Below are 18388 nucleotides of genomic sequence, written 5' to 3' on the forward strand. Positions count from 1 at the left end.
TTAACTTGGGCGCATGGCAAGTTCCATCCTCCTCAGGGAACCCAGAACTTATTTATTTATTTTACAAGAGAAGGTGATGAGCTTTGATCTCCAGGGAATTAAATTGTGAAAACAATCTTGGCTTCATCCATGCAAATATAGATCTGCTATTCCCTTCCCGCGTATATTGCAAGATGTTTTAAATTGTGGCTGATCTTTTATGCAAATAGCTGTCTTATTAGACATTGCGGCTGTATGTGCTAATGTCTCCGTGGGTTTCTTGGGAGTTTGCTATCTAACCATCAAAGCGGTTGGAATGAATGATGATTACTGCACAGCTTTGAAGAACAAAGAAAAGTCACAGCCATTTTAGAGGTCCTGGCGTTGGAAAATCAGTGACAGCTTCAGCCACACAGACATCCAGGAAGGGCTCTGTGGCTCATATTAACTAGGCAAAACTTTTTTTTAAATGAAATTATTCTTCAGTCCCTGGTTTATTGGCCGCAACAAAAGTGAAATACTTTTTTCACTGCTGACATTTTGTGGCAAAACATTACAAATCTGTTGAAACTGCAAATGGCAAATTAAATAAAGCGACTTCTTTGAGTGAACTGGATGGTGGGCATAAAAGTTTATCCCACAGCTTTACAAAGTTAGATAGTGCCTTCCTTTTTTGTTTCTTCTCTCTCTCATCTGGAATATGATGTGCCAAAGATTAGGCAAAATGTTCTCATTGTCTTAATTTTCTTTTTTTATGGACCAGTATGGCACTGTCTTCTCTGTATTACCTGTATCAGTTTTATATTCCTTTTAGTGCTCTAAGTTCCTACACAGAATCCTGGAGACTGTACTTTGATGAAGAAGCTAAGGTGTCTAAAGCACTTTTTTGACATTTCCATGTTTTCTTTAGAAAGGGGGTGGATATAAGCCTTTTAATCAATAATGAATATAAGAGTGTAAATCTCTAGTTATCATTTCCACAGACCTCACTTTCCCCACATCTGCCGTTGAGTAGAGTTGTGTACGGATCCATTTTTAACCATTTCCTCTGGCCAATCTGTCTCCTGCAGTTTGTTTGGGTGCATGAATCGACAAGGCCCCAGCCGTTATGAATTGCCCTCCGTAACGGGACCACCTGGCAGCCGATCTCGGCCCCTCCTCCCCTATTCGGCACCAGAGTTTGATCTTTTTTTAATTAATCTCAGTAAACAAAAAGAAAATCCCCATTCCCTGAAAACTACTACCAGTTACCTCTCCTCTAGAGTAGAAAAAATAGAATCATAGAGTTGGAAGAGACCTCATGGACCATCCAGTCCAACCGTATGCCAAGAAGCAGGAAATAGCTGTGTAAGGAAGCATTAAATCCAAAACAGAAAGGAGATCAAAGCGTGCCAGGAAAAAAGAGGGATTTTTAAAGGATGCCCAGGAAGGATAGCCCCAGGAGGTCATTCTTCCTTACCTGGAAGTCGGAAGCCTCCTTAAAATACCTTGGGAAAAATGTGTGGTGTTGTGCAGGCTCAGGAGAGAAAGTATGTGTGCTTGCCTGCAGCGCCTCTCCTCTAGAGTAGAAACAACTTAAATACCTAAAATGACTGTAAAGACACCCCTCCCCAATAATGGAACGGATAGAAAGCGAATATTTCTGCATCCCAGAGCAAAAACAGATATATGCCCTCTCAAATTTGGGAGGCTTCCAAAAAACAGATCAGGGCCCCCACCAAAATCCAGGACACCGAAATGGATCGTGGTTTACCCAGAATGCACATGCCTAGCCTATAAGCATGTGCCACAGGTAGCAATGGGTACAGCTGTGTCATATGGAATTTGCTTGCACACAGAAGCCTTGGTTGCATAAAGAGGACTGGGTGGGATAGACTCCTTGGCCACTAGCCAGTGGAGGACACTTGCCCATCCACACTCAGTTCCTAGCGTGGAAGTGGGAAAAGAGGTGCACAAGGAACGGCATGGTACAGTGGGAGAAAAAGTATTTAGTTAGATACCAATTGTACACGTTTTCCCACTTAAAAAGATGAGAGAGGCCTGGAATTGACATCATAGGTAGACCTCAACTATGAGAGATAACATGAAAAAACATCCAGAAAATCACATTGTCTGATTTTTAACTAACTTATTTGCAAATTATGGCGGAAAATAAGTATTTGGTCCATAACAAAAATTCATCTCAATACTTTGTTATATATCCTTTATTGGCAATGACAGAGGTCAAACGTTTTCTGTAAGTCCTCACAAGGTTGGCCCACATTGTTGCTAGTATGTTGGCCCATTTCTCCGTGTAGATCTCCTCAAGAGCAGTGATGTTTTAGGGCTGTCTCTGGGCAACACGTACTTTCAATTCCCTCCAAAGGTTTTCTATAGGGTTGAGATCTGGAGACTGGCTAGGCCACACCAGGATCTTGAAATGCTTCTTACGATGCCACTCCTTTGTTGCCCTGGTGGTGTGCTTGGGATCATTGTCATGCTGAAAGACTCAGCCACATTCCATCTTCAAAAGCACTCAAAATCACACAATACATGGCCCCATTCATTCTTTGATGTATAAAGATCAGTTGCCCTGGTCCCTTTGCAGAGAAACAGCCCCAAAGCATAATGTTGCCACCTCCATGCTTCACAGTAGGTATGGTGTCCTTTGGATGCAACTCAGCATTCTTTCATCTCCAAACACAATGAGTTGTGTTTCTGCCAAACAGTTCTACTTTGGTTTCATCTGACCATATGACATTCTCCCAATACTCTTCTGGATCATCCAAATGCTCTCCAAGAAACTTCAGTCGGTCCTGGACATGTACTGGTTTAAAAACGATCACTGACATTGTTAAACTACTCTTTCTTTCTTTATTTCTTTTACAGAGTTTTTGAATACGGAAACATGGGTAGAAAAGATGCTTCTTCTGCAAGGATACCTGTTGATCAGTACAGAAAACAAATAGGTAAAAATTGTTTTTTGGATCTTCCTGTACAATATAGTCTTGACTTCTTCTTAAATTATTCATGAATTTTATACATTCCACAAGAAAAGACAGTGAGCACTAAAGCTAGCTATTTATAACCATCTATCAAAGTATTCAGAATCTTTCCTCACTGAAGTATGCTTTTAAAGCAGGACTGGAGAACCTGTTGGCCTCCAGATGATGTTGGATTCCAGCTCCAACCAACCTCTGCAAAGAGAAGGCATGCTGGGACATGTAGTTCAACATCATCTGGAGGGTCACAAGTTCACTATGCATACAGATAGTTGTGCACTATGAACTCAACTTATAAGGGTAGTTTAAAAGCGTAGTGTAATGCCAGTAATACAAGTCTTCCAGCTAAGAAGAGTGAATGCTTATAAGATATATGTCTACTAAGTTAGTCTTAAGTGAAGACTTCTTGAATCATGAGTTGTATGAATGTAGGCTGACTTTGGGCATATGATCAAGTGAATATGTGATTATATGCAGCTCTAGCACAAAGGCTGTGACAGTTAAAATATTTCATTGGAGAATCAGGAGGTGTTACTCTTGCTGAGCTATACAACTTTGGACTGGAGATGATGAGTACTATATCATATACCAAAGCACTCGCATTAAACAAACGTGGTATAGAGAAGTCTAGGCATAGTTTTAAATTTGTAGGGAGCTATTTCATGTAACAAGGTCCATACTTTGGTAAAGTCTCCCAGTTTGCAGAGTTGAGGTCCAAACGAGCCTAGATCAGGAAAGAGTACAGTGTGACTTGGAGCTTGAAATGTACTCAGTGCAGTAGAAGGTAGGTGATACAGCACTTCTGCCCTATAATCCAGTTTCTGAATCCAGATTATTCTAGATTAGGAGCCTTAGTTCAAAACAGATAATCTGGATGCAGAAACTAGATTATGTGGCTCTGTAGATCAGGCCTAAGTTTAATGGTAGGCTAGAACTATTATTTGTGCCATTAAATTGGTTTCACACACAAGTGCTTTGCTGTAGCCCCCAAATCTGTGACTCTTCAACTGGGAAACTAAATTTTCATCTGAAAGTAAATACAGCTGGATGGGTGAATCTAGTGAATCCACAGATGTACATCGAATACTAGATCTTCTCATAAGGTTGTCTTCAATTGCTTAAGGCAATTGAATGTTCTTCTGATTCCTCAAAAAGAAAAAAAATGTCTCTCAGATGGTATTTTGTACATCTTTTTGCTATATCCTTTCTTTTGCATGGGCTATAAAACCACTCTTTAGCTTTCTACCATGAGTAAATTATGGGGGAAAGACTCAAAATAAGACTTATTTTTCGCTTTATTTCAGGCACCTCAGCAACCATGGGATGCAGTTTGTAGAACTGCATCTGGCACATGGTTTGCTTCATTTCCCTTTATTCTTTGTGGCAGATAATAGATCCTAAAGTTTTTTCTGCCCAATCATCCAGTTTGCTATAACTGCATTTAATCTTTTTGAAATAATTTTTGCATGTGACTTATCTGCTACAGTAACACAATTAAGAGTGTAGGAAATTTGTTTCTAAAGTTCTAGTTTTGTATTGGTCTGTTTTATCGCATTGTCATGCCAATTGCTCTATGGTGTGCCTTGGGTTTTTGTAGAGTTTCTCACAAGTTTTTCTTGAGCTTGTGTATTTTCTCCTTCACAAACTTGTGTTTAACCATTTATCAATTTTCCAAGGGTTTTCATATTTCTTTGTGAATTCTGGAGCCTCATGATCTTGTTCCCCAAAAAAAAGCAACCGAAAAAAAATATTATTACTATTATATTTATTTATATTTATTTGTATCCTGCTTTATTTTTCCTAAAAGAGACCCAAACAACAGTTAAACTCACAAGCATTTTTTGCACCTGGATATGGGGTATTTTGAAATTCATAGATGATTTTGCAGCCCTTGTCAATTTCACGTCTCATAACGGTCTTCTCTGGATTGAAGCATATCAGTTTCAGACTTTCCGTTTACAATCTTTGTAGGTCTTCTTCACCTTATTGTGACTCACTTCTAATTTTTATTTCTCAGAGTAGTGGCAGTGTGTTCAAAATTTTTGATGTGTTATTTTCCTTAATGGAAACTTCACTGCATAAAAGCTATGACTGTTTACACTAGCCGAACATCAGCATTCACAAAGAAGATTGAGACGAGAGAACTCCCGTAACTCGTTTTAAATAGACAATTTTGTTCACACACCAATTTCTAGAAGATAGTATCTGTATCTTCCTAATACTTGGAAACAGAAATAGCAATGCTCTAGGAACAAGGATTACATGATGGCCATGCTAATGACTTAGGCCTTGTTAAAATAGCATTTCCTTGTAGCCTGGCACCTTGGAAGCTGTGTTGCAATATTTAAGGTACCAAGAAAGGACAGAAGAATTTTAATGCGAATTGAAGAAGAGCTTTCACAGCAGTCAGCACTTTCATCATATTTCTGCAAGCACTATGAACTCTCCAAATTCAAATGCTCAGAAAAGTAATTGTTGACTGAAATAATGACCAGTGACACAGCTGATCAGAAAATATATATTTCAACATAACATCAGTCTACTAAGCGAATGTCATGAAATTGAGAAGAGGTGTGACTACAAACCATATTCACCTTATTGTTTTTTTATTTTTGTCAGTAGATGCCAAATGACAAATACATAAATGCCTTCGTGGAACAAGAAATGAAAAAGCCTGAAGTGAAGTGAAGGCGGCTTTCATCTGGCACCTACAACGAGCCGTAAAACATACAATGTTAACTTAAAAATAACTTGGATTAAAATTAATACATATTAAACATAATTAAAATACATTCCAGTGTTAAAACACATGTAGAATTTCACTCCAAAGTGGTACCCAGCCTTTAACATGTTTTGGGGAGCTGATCATGTCAATGGTAAAAAGGGCACAAATGGTTTCGTATGTACACAGTACAATGTAATCAATGGACTTTGTTGTATGTAGAGAGAATCTGCTCTATATTGCACCAGAGCATTGATCTTTCTAATCTAGTATAGCTGGCATCTACTTTTTGAGTTTCAGGGTTTTTTCAAATCTGTCTGCAGATGCTAAATTATGAATTTGGACCTGTTGTTGTTTATTCGTTCAGTCGTCTCCGACTCTTCGTTACCTCATGGACCAGCCCGTGCCAGAGCTCCCTGTGAGCCATCACCAGCCCCAGCTCCTGCAAAGTCAAGCCAGTCACTTCAAGGATACCATCCATCCATCTTGCCCTTGGTCAGCCCCTCTTCCTTTTTCCTTCCATTTTCCCCAGCATCATTGTCTTCTCTAAGATTTCCTGTCTTCTCATTATGTGGCCAAAGTACTTGGACCTGCTTTATGCACATACAGTATTCTGCCACTGTACTATAACCCCTCTCATGGCTTGTGAATCACTATTAAAATTATATTACATAATTAATTTGAACAGGGAAGAGGAAGGAGAAGCAAAGCTAGTTGCGCTCAACCTCTGGTCTTCCTTAACCAATATTTGCAAGATACCTAGTGTTGGGACGCAGGTGATGGCTCTAAGTACAAGCTGAGAGTTTTTTCTTTCTCTCTTTTCCTCTCAGTTCCAGGAGAAGCAACACTGAATCTCTATCCCTGGCCCGTCCTGTCCACTTCTAATGCTTTCACCTGTATCTATCAATATAACGGCCTGTTTGCCAGCTGTCTTGGGGTGGTCCCTTAGGACCCAAAGTGTGAGATTTTAAATACCTCCGTAGTCAATCAATTGGTAATTGATTAGTTAATTGATTGGTGTAGGAATCACACTAAATAAAATGAAGGAAAGCTTCTACTGTCAGGAATTTATCATCGTAAGCACAAATTCATACTCATTAACTACTGAGAATTGATTTCCAGACAGCTAAGACTCGTCTATAATCCCATGCTTAAAGTAAAGGAAGTTCTCTCTATGAACTCTTCTTCATCACTCTACTTCAGTTAAGCAGGCATGTTATTTACTCAGAAGCTGATTAAGCACAATGATATATATGTAATCATCCTGAAAACCACTACTGGTATCAACAGGGTACTGGTGTTCCAAAACGTAAACTGAAGAGCCTATTGCAAACTGTGAATATTTTATTTCTCTTACCACCAGAATTTTAATTTGTACTTGCTATGTGTACAGATGCAAAAAAAAAAGGGCTTTATTGTTGTTGTTTTTTAAAAGAAATTGTCTCTTTTTCTTGCATTAACAAAGTGCTGCTTCTTTCCATTTGCTATGACTGATCCACTAAGATGCATTGATCAATTGTGTCAAAAGCTGCCGAAATATCCAGGAAAAGTAAGAGAACAGCACTCATTTTACCTTTTTCCTGTAGCAGAATGTCATTCAGAACAACTGAGGCTGTCTTGATATCATACCGTGGCCTAAAGCTTCAATGGAATGTATCCATATCTGAATGTCTGAAGCTGCTCAGCTACCACAAGTTTTAAAACCTGCCCAAACACAAGACGTTAGTGATAGGGTAGTAGTTCTTTAATGAATGGTACAAATCTTAGGAACCTGTTCAGGCTTTAAGATCAGCTGGGGAGGCCCTCCTCTCAGTCCCACCCCCATCGCAAGTAAGGAAGGTGGGGATGAGGGAGAGGTCCATCTTAATAGTGGACCCTGACTCTGGAGCACCCTCCCCAGGGAGATTAGACAAGCAACCACCCTCATGACTTTTAAATAAGTTTTTGGCAGTAATTAGTTAATAAGGTCTTTATTATATTCTTCGACTCAGGTATTTTGGCTTTTATTTAAATTATAGCGATCACTGTGTTTTAACTAATGATTTATACTGCCTATTATTGAATATGTTTATTTTGTTTTGCTTTGTTTTTATATTGATTTTTCATGTTATTATCTGGTTTATTTTTTACTTTGCATATATTATTCATTGTATTTATTTATATTGCAAGCCGCCCAAGTCCTTTTGAGAAGACGGGGCTGGGTATCAATAAAATCTATTATTACTACTATAATTACATATTTGTACAAAATGCATATATTATATACATTAGAAATGTTATAAAGGAATATCTACATTGTACTCACCTTGGATCTTGCTTCAAGAGAAATGCAGGATATACATTAATTAAATGAATGTATAAAATAAAAATGTGGGTAAGGCATATGCAAGAAGAAGAAAAAACCCTTCACAAAGTAATCTGAATAAAAAAATAGGGCAGTTTTACAACTGAGATTGAGAAAATACAAGCAATTGAGACTTGAGGGATTTTTGAAATACCTGTCTGGCCCAGATACCCTGAAGGCACCAGATCCTATGAGATCATGGAAGATGACCAGACTAAGCCCTGATTAGTGTTTGGCTGGGAGACCACCAATGAATATCAGAAGCTGTGGGCTCTATATTACAGGAAGACTCTGCACAAACCACTTCTTGAGTGTTCCTTGCCTAAGAAAATGCTGAAATTCATGGAGTTACCATAAGTTGACAAGCGACTTGAAGGCACATATACACACAGTATGTATCAGCTCTCAAACAAAGGGTGAAAATGAGATTCCGTTTTCACTGCCAACCCCATTGCCACAGTCATTTGAACTATGCTCTAAGCTGCAGGCACAGTGGCTTGTAAAATCCTTTTTACTTCCTTTCTGTCTTGCTTTATGTACAGTTGTGCATACAGCAAAACAAGTAACAAAAAAGACAGTGTCTTTTATTATTCTTTCTTAGACCTTCTAGTACCTTTTTACCCTTATTTTCAAAGTGCAAGAAAGAGAGAAGGGGTCATGTTTTCCATAAACCTGGGCTGTTTCCTTTGCATCACAGATGGGCATATCCAAAATTCTGGGGTATTTCTGCCATTTGGAGATAATAGACTATATCTATCACAGCCAACTGTACAATTCAAAGAAATGGGAGAATACAATCATGAATTAAACAGGTTGTTTCCTTTTGTTGAAGTGAATAGGAAATTCATGCTGAGTGACTGTAGTAACTATTAACCTTTGTCAAGCATCCCTTGAACTCCTAGCACAAAACAGCAAAACCATCAAAATGACACAGGTTAAAGTAGCAGAAATGTGCTTCTTCCCAACGTAGCACTTTTTAACAGTACAGCCAGTATATTTAACTTGTCAAATAAATATCTGATTGTCACTGCTATATCTTGTATAAATATATATATAGCACAAAATAAGTTTTGAATGGGGGAAAAACAGTTTTGAGTCTTTTTGCTACTTTGGCTCAAGCTGCTGCAATGTTAGGAGATGACCAAAAAAAAAAAAAAATGCTGATGTATGGTAAGCAGATCTGATGCAGATCTGAAAGGAAGTGTGATTCATTATGTGTGGACCTACTTAGGACTGCGGATAGTAGCCAGGATATCTGTAAAGGGACTGTAGAAATTACATGGGGAGAGGTAGCAATAGGTTGAATAACAATGCTAGATTAAGGAGGCAAGGGTCTTACTGATTAAGTATGCTGATCTTTGTATTTCTTGTCCTGGCAAGGAAAAACAAACCCAAATAGAAAGTTCTGCAGTATTTTCATTGATGGATGAAAACATGCAGATTTCTATGTTGCTTCAGATTGGTATTCGTAATTTTGAAAGGGGTTTTTACTTTCTGAGCAGAAGTAGACATGGATTTTTATTTTCTTTGCAGAATATATATTTCATGCTCATAAATGCATGTTATGTGCAGAAATACACATGGCTTTTCTACACAGAAGAATTACGTGTATTTTTGAGCAGATGAATATTTTTCGAAAGTGCAGCAAATATTTCTCCTGATGTTGCCTGTATTCTCTCCAGTAAGGTTTGCCAACTGTTTGGAGACCCCTTTCTTGATTGGACAACAAATCATATGTATGTATGTATGTATGTATGTATGTATGTATGTATATACATCATGTAAGCATGATTTTGTGCATTTATTTTCCGCCCTTTTCACCCTGCAGGGGACTCAGGGTGGAGCACAACATATATATGGCAAACATTCAATGCCAGGACATAAAACCATAAATATATACAAACATTGAAATCACTTATGTGCACATTAAAAGTTACTTAAAAACCATCTCAGGACACCATTTTGTCTCATTGCACTGTCCCAAAGGCTTAGTCCCACAGCCAGGTCTTCACCATCCTTCTGAAGGTCAGGAGGGAGGGAGCTGATCTAATATTGCCAGGAAGAGAATTCCATAACCGGGGGGCAATCACTGAGAAGGCCCTGTCTCTCATCCCTGCCAAACGCGCCTGTGATGATGGCGGGACTGAGAGCAGGGCCTCCCCAGAAGATACTAGTTTCTAGTTTGTAAAGGGAGATGCATTCAGACAGGTAAACTGGGTCGGGGCTATTTAGGGCTGTATAGGCCAAAGCCAGCACTTTGAATTGTGCCCAGTAGCAAACAGACAGCCAATGGAGCTGACGTAACATGGGAGTTGTGTGCTCCCTGTATGTTGCCCCAGTTATTAACCTGGCTGCCTTTCGTTGGACTATTTGAAGCTTCCGAACCATCTTCAAAGGCAACCCCATGTAGAGCGCATTGCAGTAGTCTATCCTGGATGTAACGAGAACATGGACCACCATGGCCAAGTCTGACCTCCCAAGGTATGGGCACAGAATATATGAATATTCTCTGCCTCCCTAATACAGAAAAGTGTGGCTTTGTGTTACTGTAATGTTATACTAAGACCTACTGCACTGTGCTAGATTTTATAGTATTTCCTGACTTGTTAAGGATAACTATTTGTAGCTTCTTGAAGAAGGAGGAGCCCAAGGAAGCCACCTTCCAGGCACTTTGCCCTTCCAAGAAACATACATCGTTTACACAGGCTTTGGGAAATGGATCCAAATGGACTAGTTGGTCATCAGCAAGAAGGACTAGTTGGGCATCGGCATGAGCTCCATTATAGTCTGTCTTCTTACGTTATAAAGTAGTTTCTATTCCTACTCACTCTCTCTATGTTTTGGCCCTTATTGTTATTTTGATTTGTTTTAGATAATGTGCCTATGATTCAATTTTAAAAGTTTTTGCATGGGACCCAGATCTAGTTGGAGTCTGGGAAATCAGGTTGATGCTCATATCACAGGTCCTCTTGGGCACCTTGGGTATGTGAGCAGTCAGGGTCAAGCCCAGCTGCCTAAGCTCCAGATGGCAGGGGAATCACATAGTAGTTTCCATTTATGTGGAATCTCACATGTGTTTTATTTAAGGCCTCCGTCACACATTGAACTGTATTATATGGGTTATTGGGTTGCCATGAGATTATCCAGCAGGCGGTTAGGTGAATTGGTTGTCCTTGGTCAGCAGGTGGATCAGCTAAGCTAATTCTTGCATACGTACCCATCCTGGCACCAACCTTCTTCAACTATCACCAATAAAACTGGCCTCCTTTATACCAATTGCTGTGGGTTGTGTTGTTGTTCCCAAATAGAGCCTCACTTGCTGCTATTTTCTCATTCAGATGTAGCTCTCATGTGATAAAAAACATAAATTGCATTAGGCAATTTTGCTGTGTGTATGACTGCCCCCCCTCCCTTAAATTATTGCAGTTACAATATTTACTGCGGCTTTGGAGGCTGTCTTTACTGAAGGAGAATACTTCTGTAGTACACTTCCCATCATGATGTGACAGGGAAGGGTGAGAGAAGAACCAAACATCGCAGTTTCATTAGTATGAGTGACAGTTGTGGGTAGTGGAGCCTTGACTGCCACAGACACATTCCTGTGGCATATGGGTTAGTTTGAAAAGTAAGGTGCCTTGGTGTATTTGCAAACTGACCATTTTTGATGTTTTTTAAAGGCTTTCCTTATGAGCCATGCAATGGCCTGTGTTTAATTCCAGAAAGTGGAATCGTTATGCATTTGTCCATAAATATTTAATACTAATTTTTTATAAATGAGAAATTGATTCTGAAGTCCGGTAATAGCAGGAGCCAGTTTGAAAGAGGTACTTTTGCAATGGTTTTCCATACTAGTAGTAAATGTAATTTATGATCATTTTTAGAACGTGCCACCAGGGAAATGATTTTTGCAATACATTACGGTATTGAACCAATAATAATTACACTTAATATTTTTCACATAGAAAGCACCTTATGCCTGTCCTTTGAAGTCAAAATATTTTCCAAGGATTTCTTGATTATCTGCTTGCATTTCAGAAAATAGATGAATTTTAATTGGGCCATGTCCCTGTCTTGCAGTCAGGAATCAGAAGCAGGAAACCATATGAACAATAAACGGAGAATCCTGGCTTGCTGAACAACAATGACACTAAATTGTATGCTACTACACCTATCGCGTTTACTCCTGCTTTGCTTCTTCCACTCATCATAGGCCCCTTCCACACAGCTGAATAAAATCCCACATTATCTGAACTGGCATATATAGCAGTGCGGATTCAGATATCCCAGTTCTAATCAGATACTGGGTTATTCTGTCTTGATATTATGGGTTATATGGCTGTGTGGAAGGGCTCTGAGACAGAAACAGCTAGGGGCTCCCACATCAGTGGAGCAGTGAGTCTGATCTGGGCTTTAGTGCAGATTTAAAACAGAGTATCCAAATTGCTGATCCCTATCGCCACAACAGGTTAAGCACCTTGGATGGCTCCTTTAAATCTGGGTTTATCACCTGTAAAGGATTCACTGTCCCACTGGCATAAGAACCAGCAGCTACTGCTGAAATGCGGCAGTGAGCAAACCTTAGACTTACACTGTAATACTTTTAAGCTTCTGCTGGAAAGAATTTTGATCAGTTTTCCACATTTTGATTAAGACCACATGAAAGTGCTTTGACTTGTTCTCCCCAAATGATCCTTCTTTTGGCATGGTGTGAAGGTGATGTATGTAGGTAAATGAATGAATACATATGACTGTGTGTTGAACTAAAGGGAAGAGGAAAGGTCCTCTTGCTCAAGGATAGAAGTCTTTCTTGGCAAGCTGTGCCATTCCATAAAGAAAAGTGTCCTTTGACACTTTTCCGACCAACAGATTTTTTTTCCAAATAAATTTAATGGATTACAATCCACAATGTAAATGAATAATAAATACAAGTGAAGTGTCTTTTATCCTTAACACTTTGGATCCGAAGTGTTTTGGATTCCCCCCACCCCTAGGCAGATTTGGAATATTTGTGTTTGCATATAGATAATGTGGTATCTCCCAGGCTTTAGCAGGTTAACTGCCAGCTGCAGTAAATCTTGCCAATTGGAAGGTTGACAGTTTCAAGTCTGGGTCAGGGTGAGCTTTTGGCCAGTTTCTGCCTACCTAGCAGTTTGAAAACAAATGTGAGTAGATAAATAGGTACCGCTTTAAAAGCGGGGAGGTATTTAAGGAAATGCCAGAAAAGGAAAGCCAGAAAAATGGCAGAGATTCAGTCAAGAAGGAAGTTTACAAACAAAGCTCTTGGGCAGGGAAGATGGAGCGACAGCCGTCCGTCCCCCCCCCCCCCCCCGGTGGTTAGAACCGAGCACAACCTCCAAGGTGTCGAAGATGGAAAAGACTATATATACCTCTCTATCTATGTACAGTTGTCTGTCTCGTCAGTGTATAACAGCATTGAATGTTTGCCGTATATGTGTTCTGTGATCTACTCTGAGTCCCCTTTGGGGTGAGAAGGGTGGAATATAAATTAAATAAATAAATAAATAAATAAAATCTCCGAGATGGGATCCAAGTTTGAACATAAAATTGATGTCTGTTTCATATACATCTTACGCATACAAGCTGAAGGTAATTTATACTACTATTTCAAATAAGTTTATGCATGAAAGAAAGTGTGTATACATCGAACAATCAGAATACAAAAGTGTTAAATATCTCAGCCACCCATGTTGACAATTTTGAATTTTAGCATATTTTGGAATTCTGAATAAGGGCTGCTCAACTTGTATTAATCAGCATTGAAGTTGCTAAGGAATGTGTCCTGATAACTTGCTGAAAATCACCTGCTGTAGTCTTCACTAACTGGTTGGGGGAAAATGGATGTTATAGTCTAGAATTGCTCAAGTGCATTGGAATTGGAAAGTCTTGTCTTACAAGTCATTGAGAAAGATACAGAGTTTGTTCTTGCATATTCATTCCAGTTATCCAGTATAAATAAACAACAAATTATAAAACTTACCAAGAATATCCAGATAGCATGCCATCATATTTGTGAAGCAATATGTTGTGCCATTTAGAAGTAATTTGTGAGGTTAAGGATCAATAATAATTTTATAAGGGGTGTTGTAAAATCTCTTTGAAACAATCATTAAGCTTTCAAACATGATTGCTTTTTAAAAGCTCAGTAAATAAAATCAGTGAAAACAGCCCAGCATAAAACTGGAAATATATTCACAGGGAGGTTAATAAATACAGAGCTGAGTTAAAATTCCAAGAGGGCAAAGCAAAGAGTGTCTCTGTGGGAAGAGAAGGTGATATAAGGTGTGGGCCCTCCTGTTAGGATTGTTGGTATTGATGCACATCGACTGCTCATCTCTTTTGTTCTGTCTCACTTTCTTGACTGTACCATCTGTGCATTAACTTCAAACAGAAAGGTTATGAAGGTAGACATTTCCCAACGGCTCCCTCACAATTCTTTTGTTGAAACTGCCTTCCCCTAGAGAAGAAGTCCGAACCTCAGTAGCTAAACAGAGGGGCTTTGGGCTGGCATTTAATAGATAGACAGATGTGGAGTAATTTTAATTTCCATTCTGTATGCTGTAAGCATTGGTATTTTCCTGTCTGCCTTTGAAAATCCCTTTGCCTCTGTCTGAGATACGTTAACATCTGCAGGGTAGGATTCTGTCCATCTTTCCATTCCTATCCATCTCTTGTACTGATTTTGGCCACTTCAGATTTAACTATTCCAAAACAAGTCCAAAGCAGACATAGTTTCCCATTCTATTTCATCTTACAAAAAGATAAATTGTATTAGTCTCTTTTAGTATTAAAAAGAAATCTATGGCTAAAGCGCTCCTGAGAAATGGTCATCCAACCTCTTTTTAAAGGACTTCCAATGAACAAGAGCCTGCAACATTTTGGCTGTCCATTTCACTGTAAACAGTGCTTACTATCAAGATGTTTAGGGGGAATATCCTCTCTTGCAGTTTGGATGTGAGCAAATATTTGTGCTGCATGCTGCAGAAAGATTTAAATGAATTCATTTATCAATTTTGAAACAAAATAAATTCAAAATACATACTCCAAGGGTCTCTTAATATCCATGCCAAGTTTGAGGTACTTGGATTTTATGATCCCACATTCTTCATCATCATCACCTTCATCATCATCACAGCCATACCTCCACATTTGTGGGGCTAGGGCAGGCATGGTCAAACTTCGGCCCTCCAGGTGTTTGGACTTCAACTCCTGCAAATCCGAATTGTGGGAGTTGAAGTCCAAAACATCTGGAGGGCCGAAGTTTGCCCATGCCTGGGCTAGGGGCACTGTATTCTAGTGAAAGTGGAAAAAATGCTCAAAAATGCTATTTCCCTCCCAGAAATTAACTTCTGCTGGATGCTTACCATAGAAACACATTGGAGAACCCAGAGATTCCTAGATGTACTCTCTAGAAATCTCAAGATCCTACAGCATTTTTGGGAGATGTTGACCATACGGTCACAAAGCAGGACCTTGAGATTCCTTAGAGAGAACCATTTAAACCTGTGTTCCTCAACCTTTCTAATGCCGCAACCCCTTGATACAGTTCCTCATAGGATGACCCCCAACCATAACATTATTTTTGTTGCTGCTTCATAACTGTAATTTTGCTACTGTTATGAACTGTAATGTAAATATCTGATATACAAGATGCATTTTCAGTCACTGGACCAAATTTGGCACAGATACCCGATAGGTCCAAATTTGAATACTGGAGAGGTGGGGGAAATTGATTTTGTCATTTGGGAGTTATAGTTGCTGATATTTATAGTTAACCTACATTCAAAAAGCATTCTGAACTCCAGCAATGATGGAATTTAACCAAACTCAGCACACAGAACTCCCATGACCAACAGAAAATACTGGAAGGCTTTGGTGGGCATTGACCTTGAGTTTTGGAGATGTAGTACACCTACATCCAAAGAGCATTGTGGACTCAATGATAGATCTGAACCAAACTTGGCACGAATATTCAATATGCCCAAATGTGAACACTGGTGGAGTTTGGGGAAAATAGACTTGACATTTGTAAGTTGTAGTTGCTGAGATTTATAGTTCACCTACAATCAAAGAGCATTCTGAACCCCACCAATGATAGAATCGGGCCAAACCTCTCACACAGAATCCCCATGTCTTGAAGGGACTTGCTGGTGTGAGCCTCCCTCCAGCCTCACACGCTCTCCCTTGTCCACACATGCACACCACGCTGCCATGTGCTGAGCACACTTGCTCTTCCCTCCCCATTTGGAGTTTCAGAAACAGCTCTCCTCTTGGCTGGGAGGCTGGTCAATCACAGCGGAGGAGGGCTTTGGGTGGGAGGATTCGCCATTTGTTTCCAAAAAGGAAGAAAAGGACAGGTGGAGAGATCTTCAGTCTTCTCTGCTAAAGGAGTCCCTAAGACCATCAGAAATATCAGTTTCTGATGGTCTTTGGCAACCCCTCTGAAATCCCCTCGTGAACCGCCCAGGGGTCCCAACCCCGAGGTTGAGAAACACTGGTTTAAATCAAATTTGTGAATAATGAAATCCATGAAGGTCAGAACTGCATATGTGGAGGGATGACTAGCATTTCATTGTATGATAATGTAAACTAAATTTACCATTTAGAATGTGTGTGAATTTGCTTTTCCTTATTCAGAATCCTGGGTACAACCAATTTACTTCAGAAAATTCTTGGATTTTCGAGGAGATTTGGAAGACTGTGGAAGGCATGAATTCAGTAGGCTAGTGCAATTCATTCCACTTGCAGGAAGATATTCTTGGATTCAACTTAAAGTTTCTATTTTTTTAGAACGTCATATATTAATATAGGAAGATAGTTGCATGTTGACAGGCAATAATAAACTATAAAGTGGTCATTTATCAATAATGTTTATCCATTTACTTCTGTATAAATGCTTTGGTGACTACTTGCTCCTTTATTGATATTCCTTGTATAGACCTCTGTAGTTAATATTTTTTTCTGTAAAACTAAAGTACATCATTTATCTATGTGTCAGTGCTCTAATCATTCATAAATATGTACAGCTTCTCAGTTTTAATGTAACCTGTTATTGATGTCATTTGTTGTTTCAGTTCAAATCTGTCAGGCGGCATTTATACTAGAGGCAATAATGTGGCATTATAAGGGCTCTGAAGACTCTGGAGCACTACAGTTATGAGTTACTTGGGAAGGATTATTTCCCCCCAGTAAATGTAGCAAGAGAGATTAGTGAGATATACAAGAATAGATCTCTTTTCTGTCAATTCCCTTACATGCCTCAGTTTTTGTATGCATTATGTACGGATTTTTAAGAATATAATGACATTTCTATCACCCCCATACTTCCAGTTGTTGTAACACCACTTCCATCAGAAAAGCCAGTTAATTTAGGAAATGGAGCACATGTCTCAGAGAATACTTCTTGTTGATGCTTCATTGGGATTTTGATAGTAAACAATGATGGTTGTGATGGTAGGGAGAAATGTATCTGCCTCCTAAAGAATCAATATAATAATTGTGAGGTATTACCCTGGTTTCATTTTACATGTGCATATTATTAATTGTGGACAAAAAGTTTGCTGAAACATGTTGAACTGTTCTTTTTTCTGGTGTGGAAAAAGGCCTATCCCTATTCTTTCAGTGTTATTTCTACCCCCAGTAAGATTATTTTCATTTAATGAAATAATGCCCAGAAATACCTTTATTAACTCAGGTATACCTGTACTTGGTTTGTCTAGGATCTGTGCATGAACATTAGGAAGAACTTCCGAACAGTGATGCTGGATGGCCATCTGTTGGGGGTGCTTTTAATGTGATTTTCCTGCTTCCTGGCAGGGGGTTGGACTGGATGGCCCACAAAGTCTCTTCCAACTGTTATGATTCTATGTGCATGAACTAGTAAACACAGGTTTATTTTATGCATTAATTAACATTTATTAATTGTATTTCTACCCATCTTTCCCCAAGTGAGATGAAAGCTACATACATTAATGTTCTTCCTCAGTGGGGATTCTACTCACTAAACCACATTGATTCTGTAAGTAAAATTAACATTAAAAATGTGCAGTCAGTCCATATCCACAGATACTGTAATCATGGATTCAACTATCCACAGCTTAAAATATCTCCCCCCCCCCCCCCAGGTAAACCTCGATTATGCCATCTTATATTGTTGTTGTTTATTTGTTCAGTCGCTTCCAACTCTTTGTGACCTCATGGACCAGCCCATGCCAGAGTTCTCTGTCGGCCGTGGCCACCCCAGCTCCTTCAAGGTCAAGCCAGTCACTTCAAGGATACCATCCATCCATCTTGCCCTTGGTTGGCCTCTCTTCCTTTTCCCTTCCATTTTCCCCAGCATCATTG

General features: G+C 39.2%; 1 protein-coding gene across 2 annotated transcripts in view; it reads left to right on the top strand.

Annotated features, from left to right (window-relative positions):
- TRIQK (triple QxxK/R motif containing) overlaps positions 1 to 18388 on the top strand; it is a 65574-nt gene that overhangs the window by 18622 nt on the left and 28564 nt on the right. For both annotated transcript variants that reach the window (XM_060775596.2, XM_067467365.1), the window contains exon 2: positions 2848 to 2927. In XM_060775596.2, coding sequence (XP_060631579.1) covers positions 2867 to 2927 — 61 coding nt within the window. In that variant the 5' untranslated portion in view covers positions 2848 to 2866. The remainder of the gene's footprint in view (positions 1 to 2847; positions 2928 to 18388) is intronic.

The sequence above is a fragment of the Anolis sagrei genome, chromosome 4 (genome assembly GCF_037176765.1).
Source record: "Anolis sagrei isolate rAnoSag1 chromosome 4, rAnoSag1.mat, whole genome shotgun sequence".
Classification (NCBI taxonomy): Eukaryota; Metazoa; Chordata; class Lepidosauria; order Squamata; family Dactyloidae; genus Anolis; species Anolis sagrei.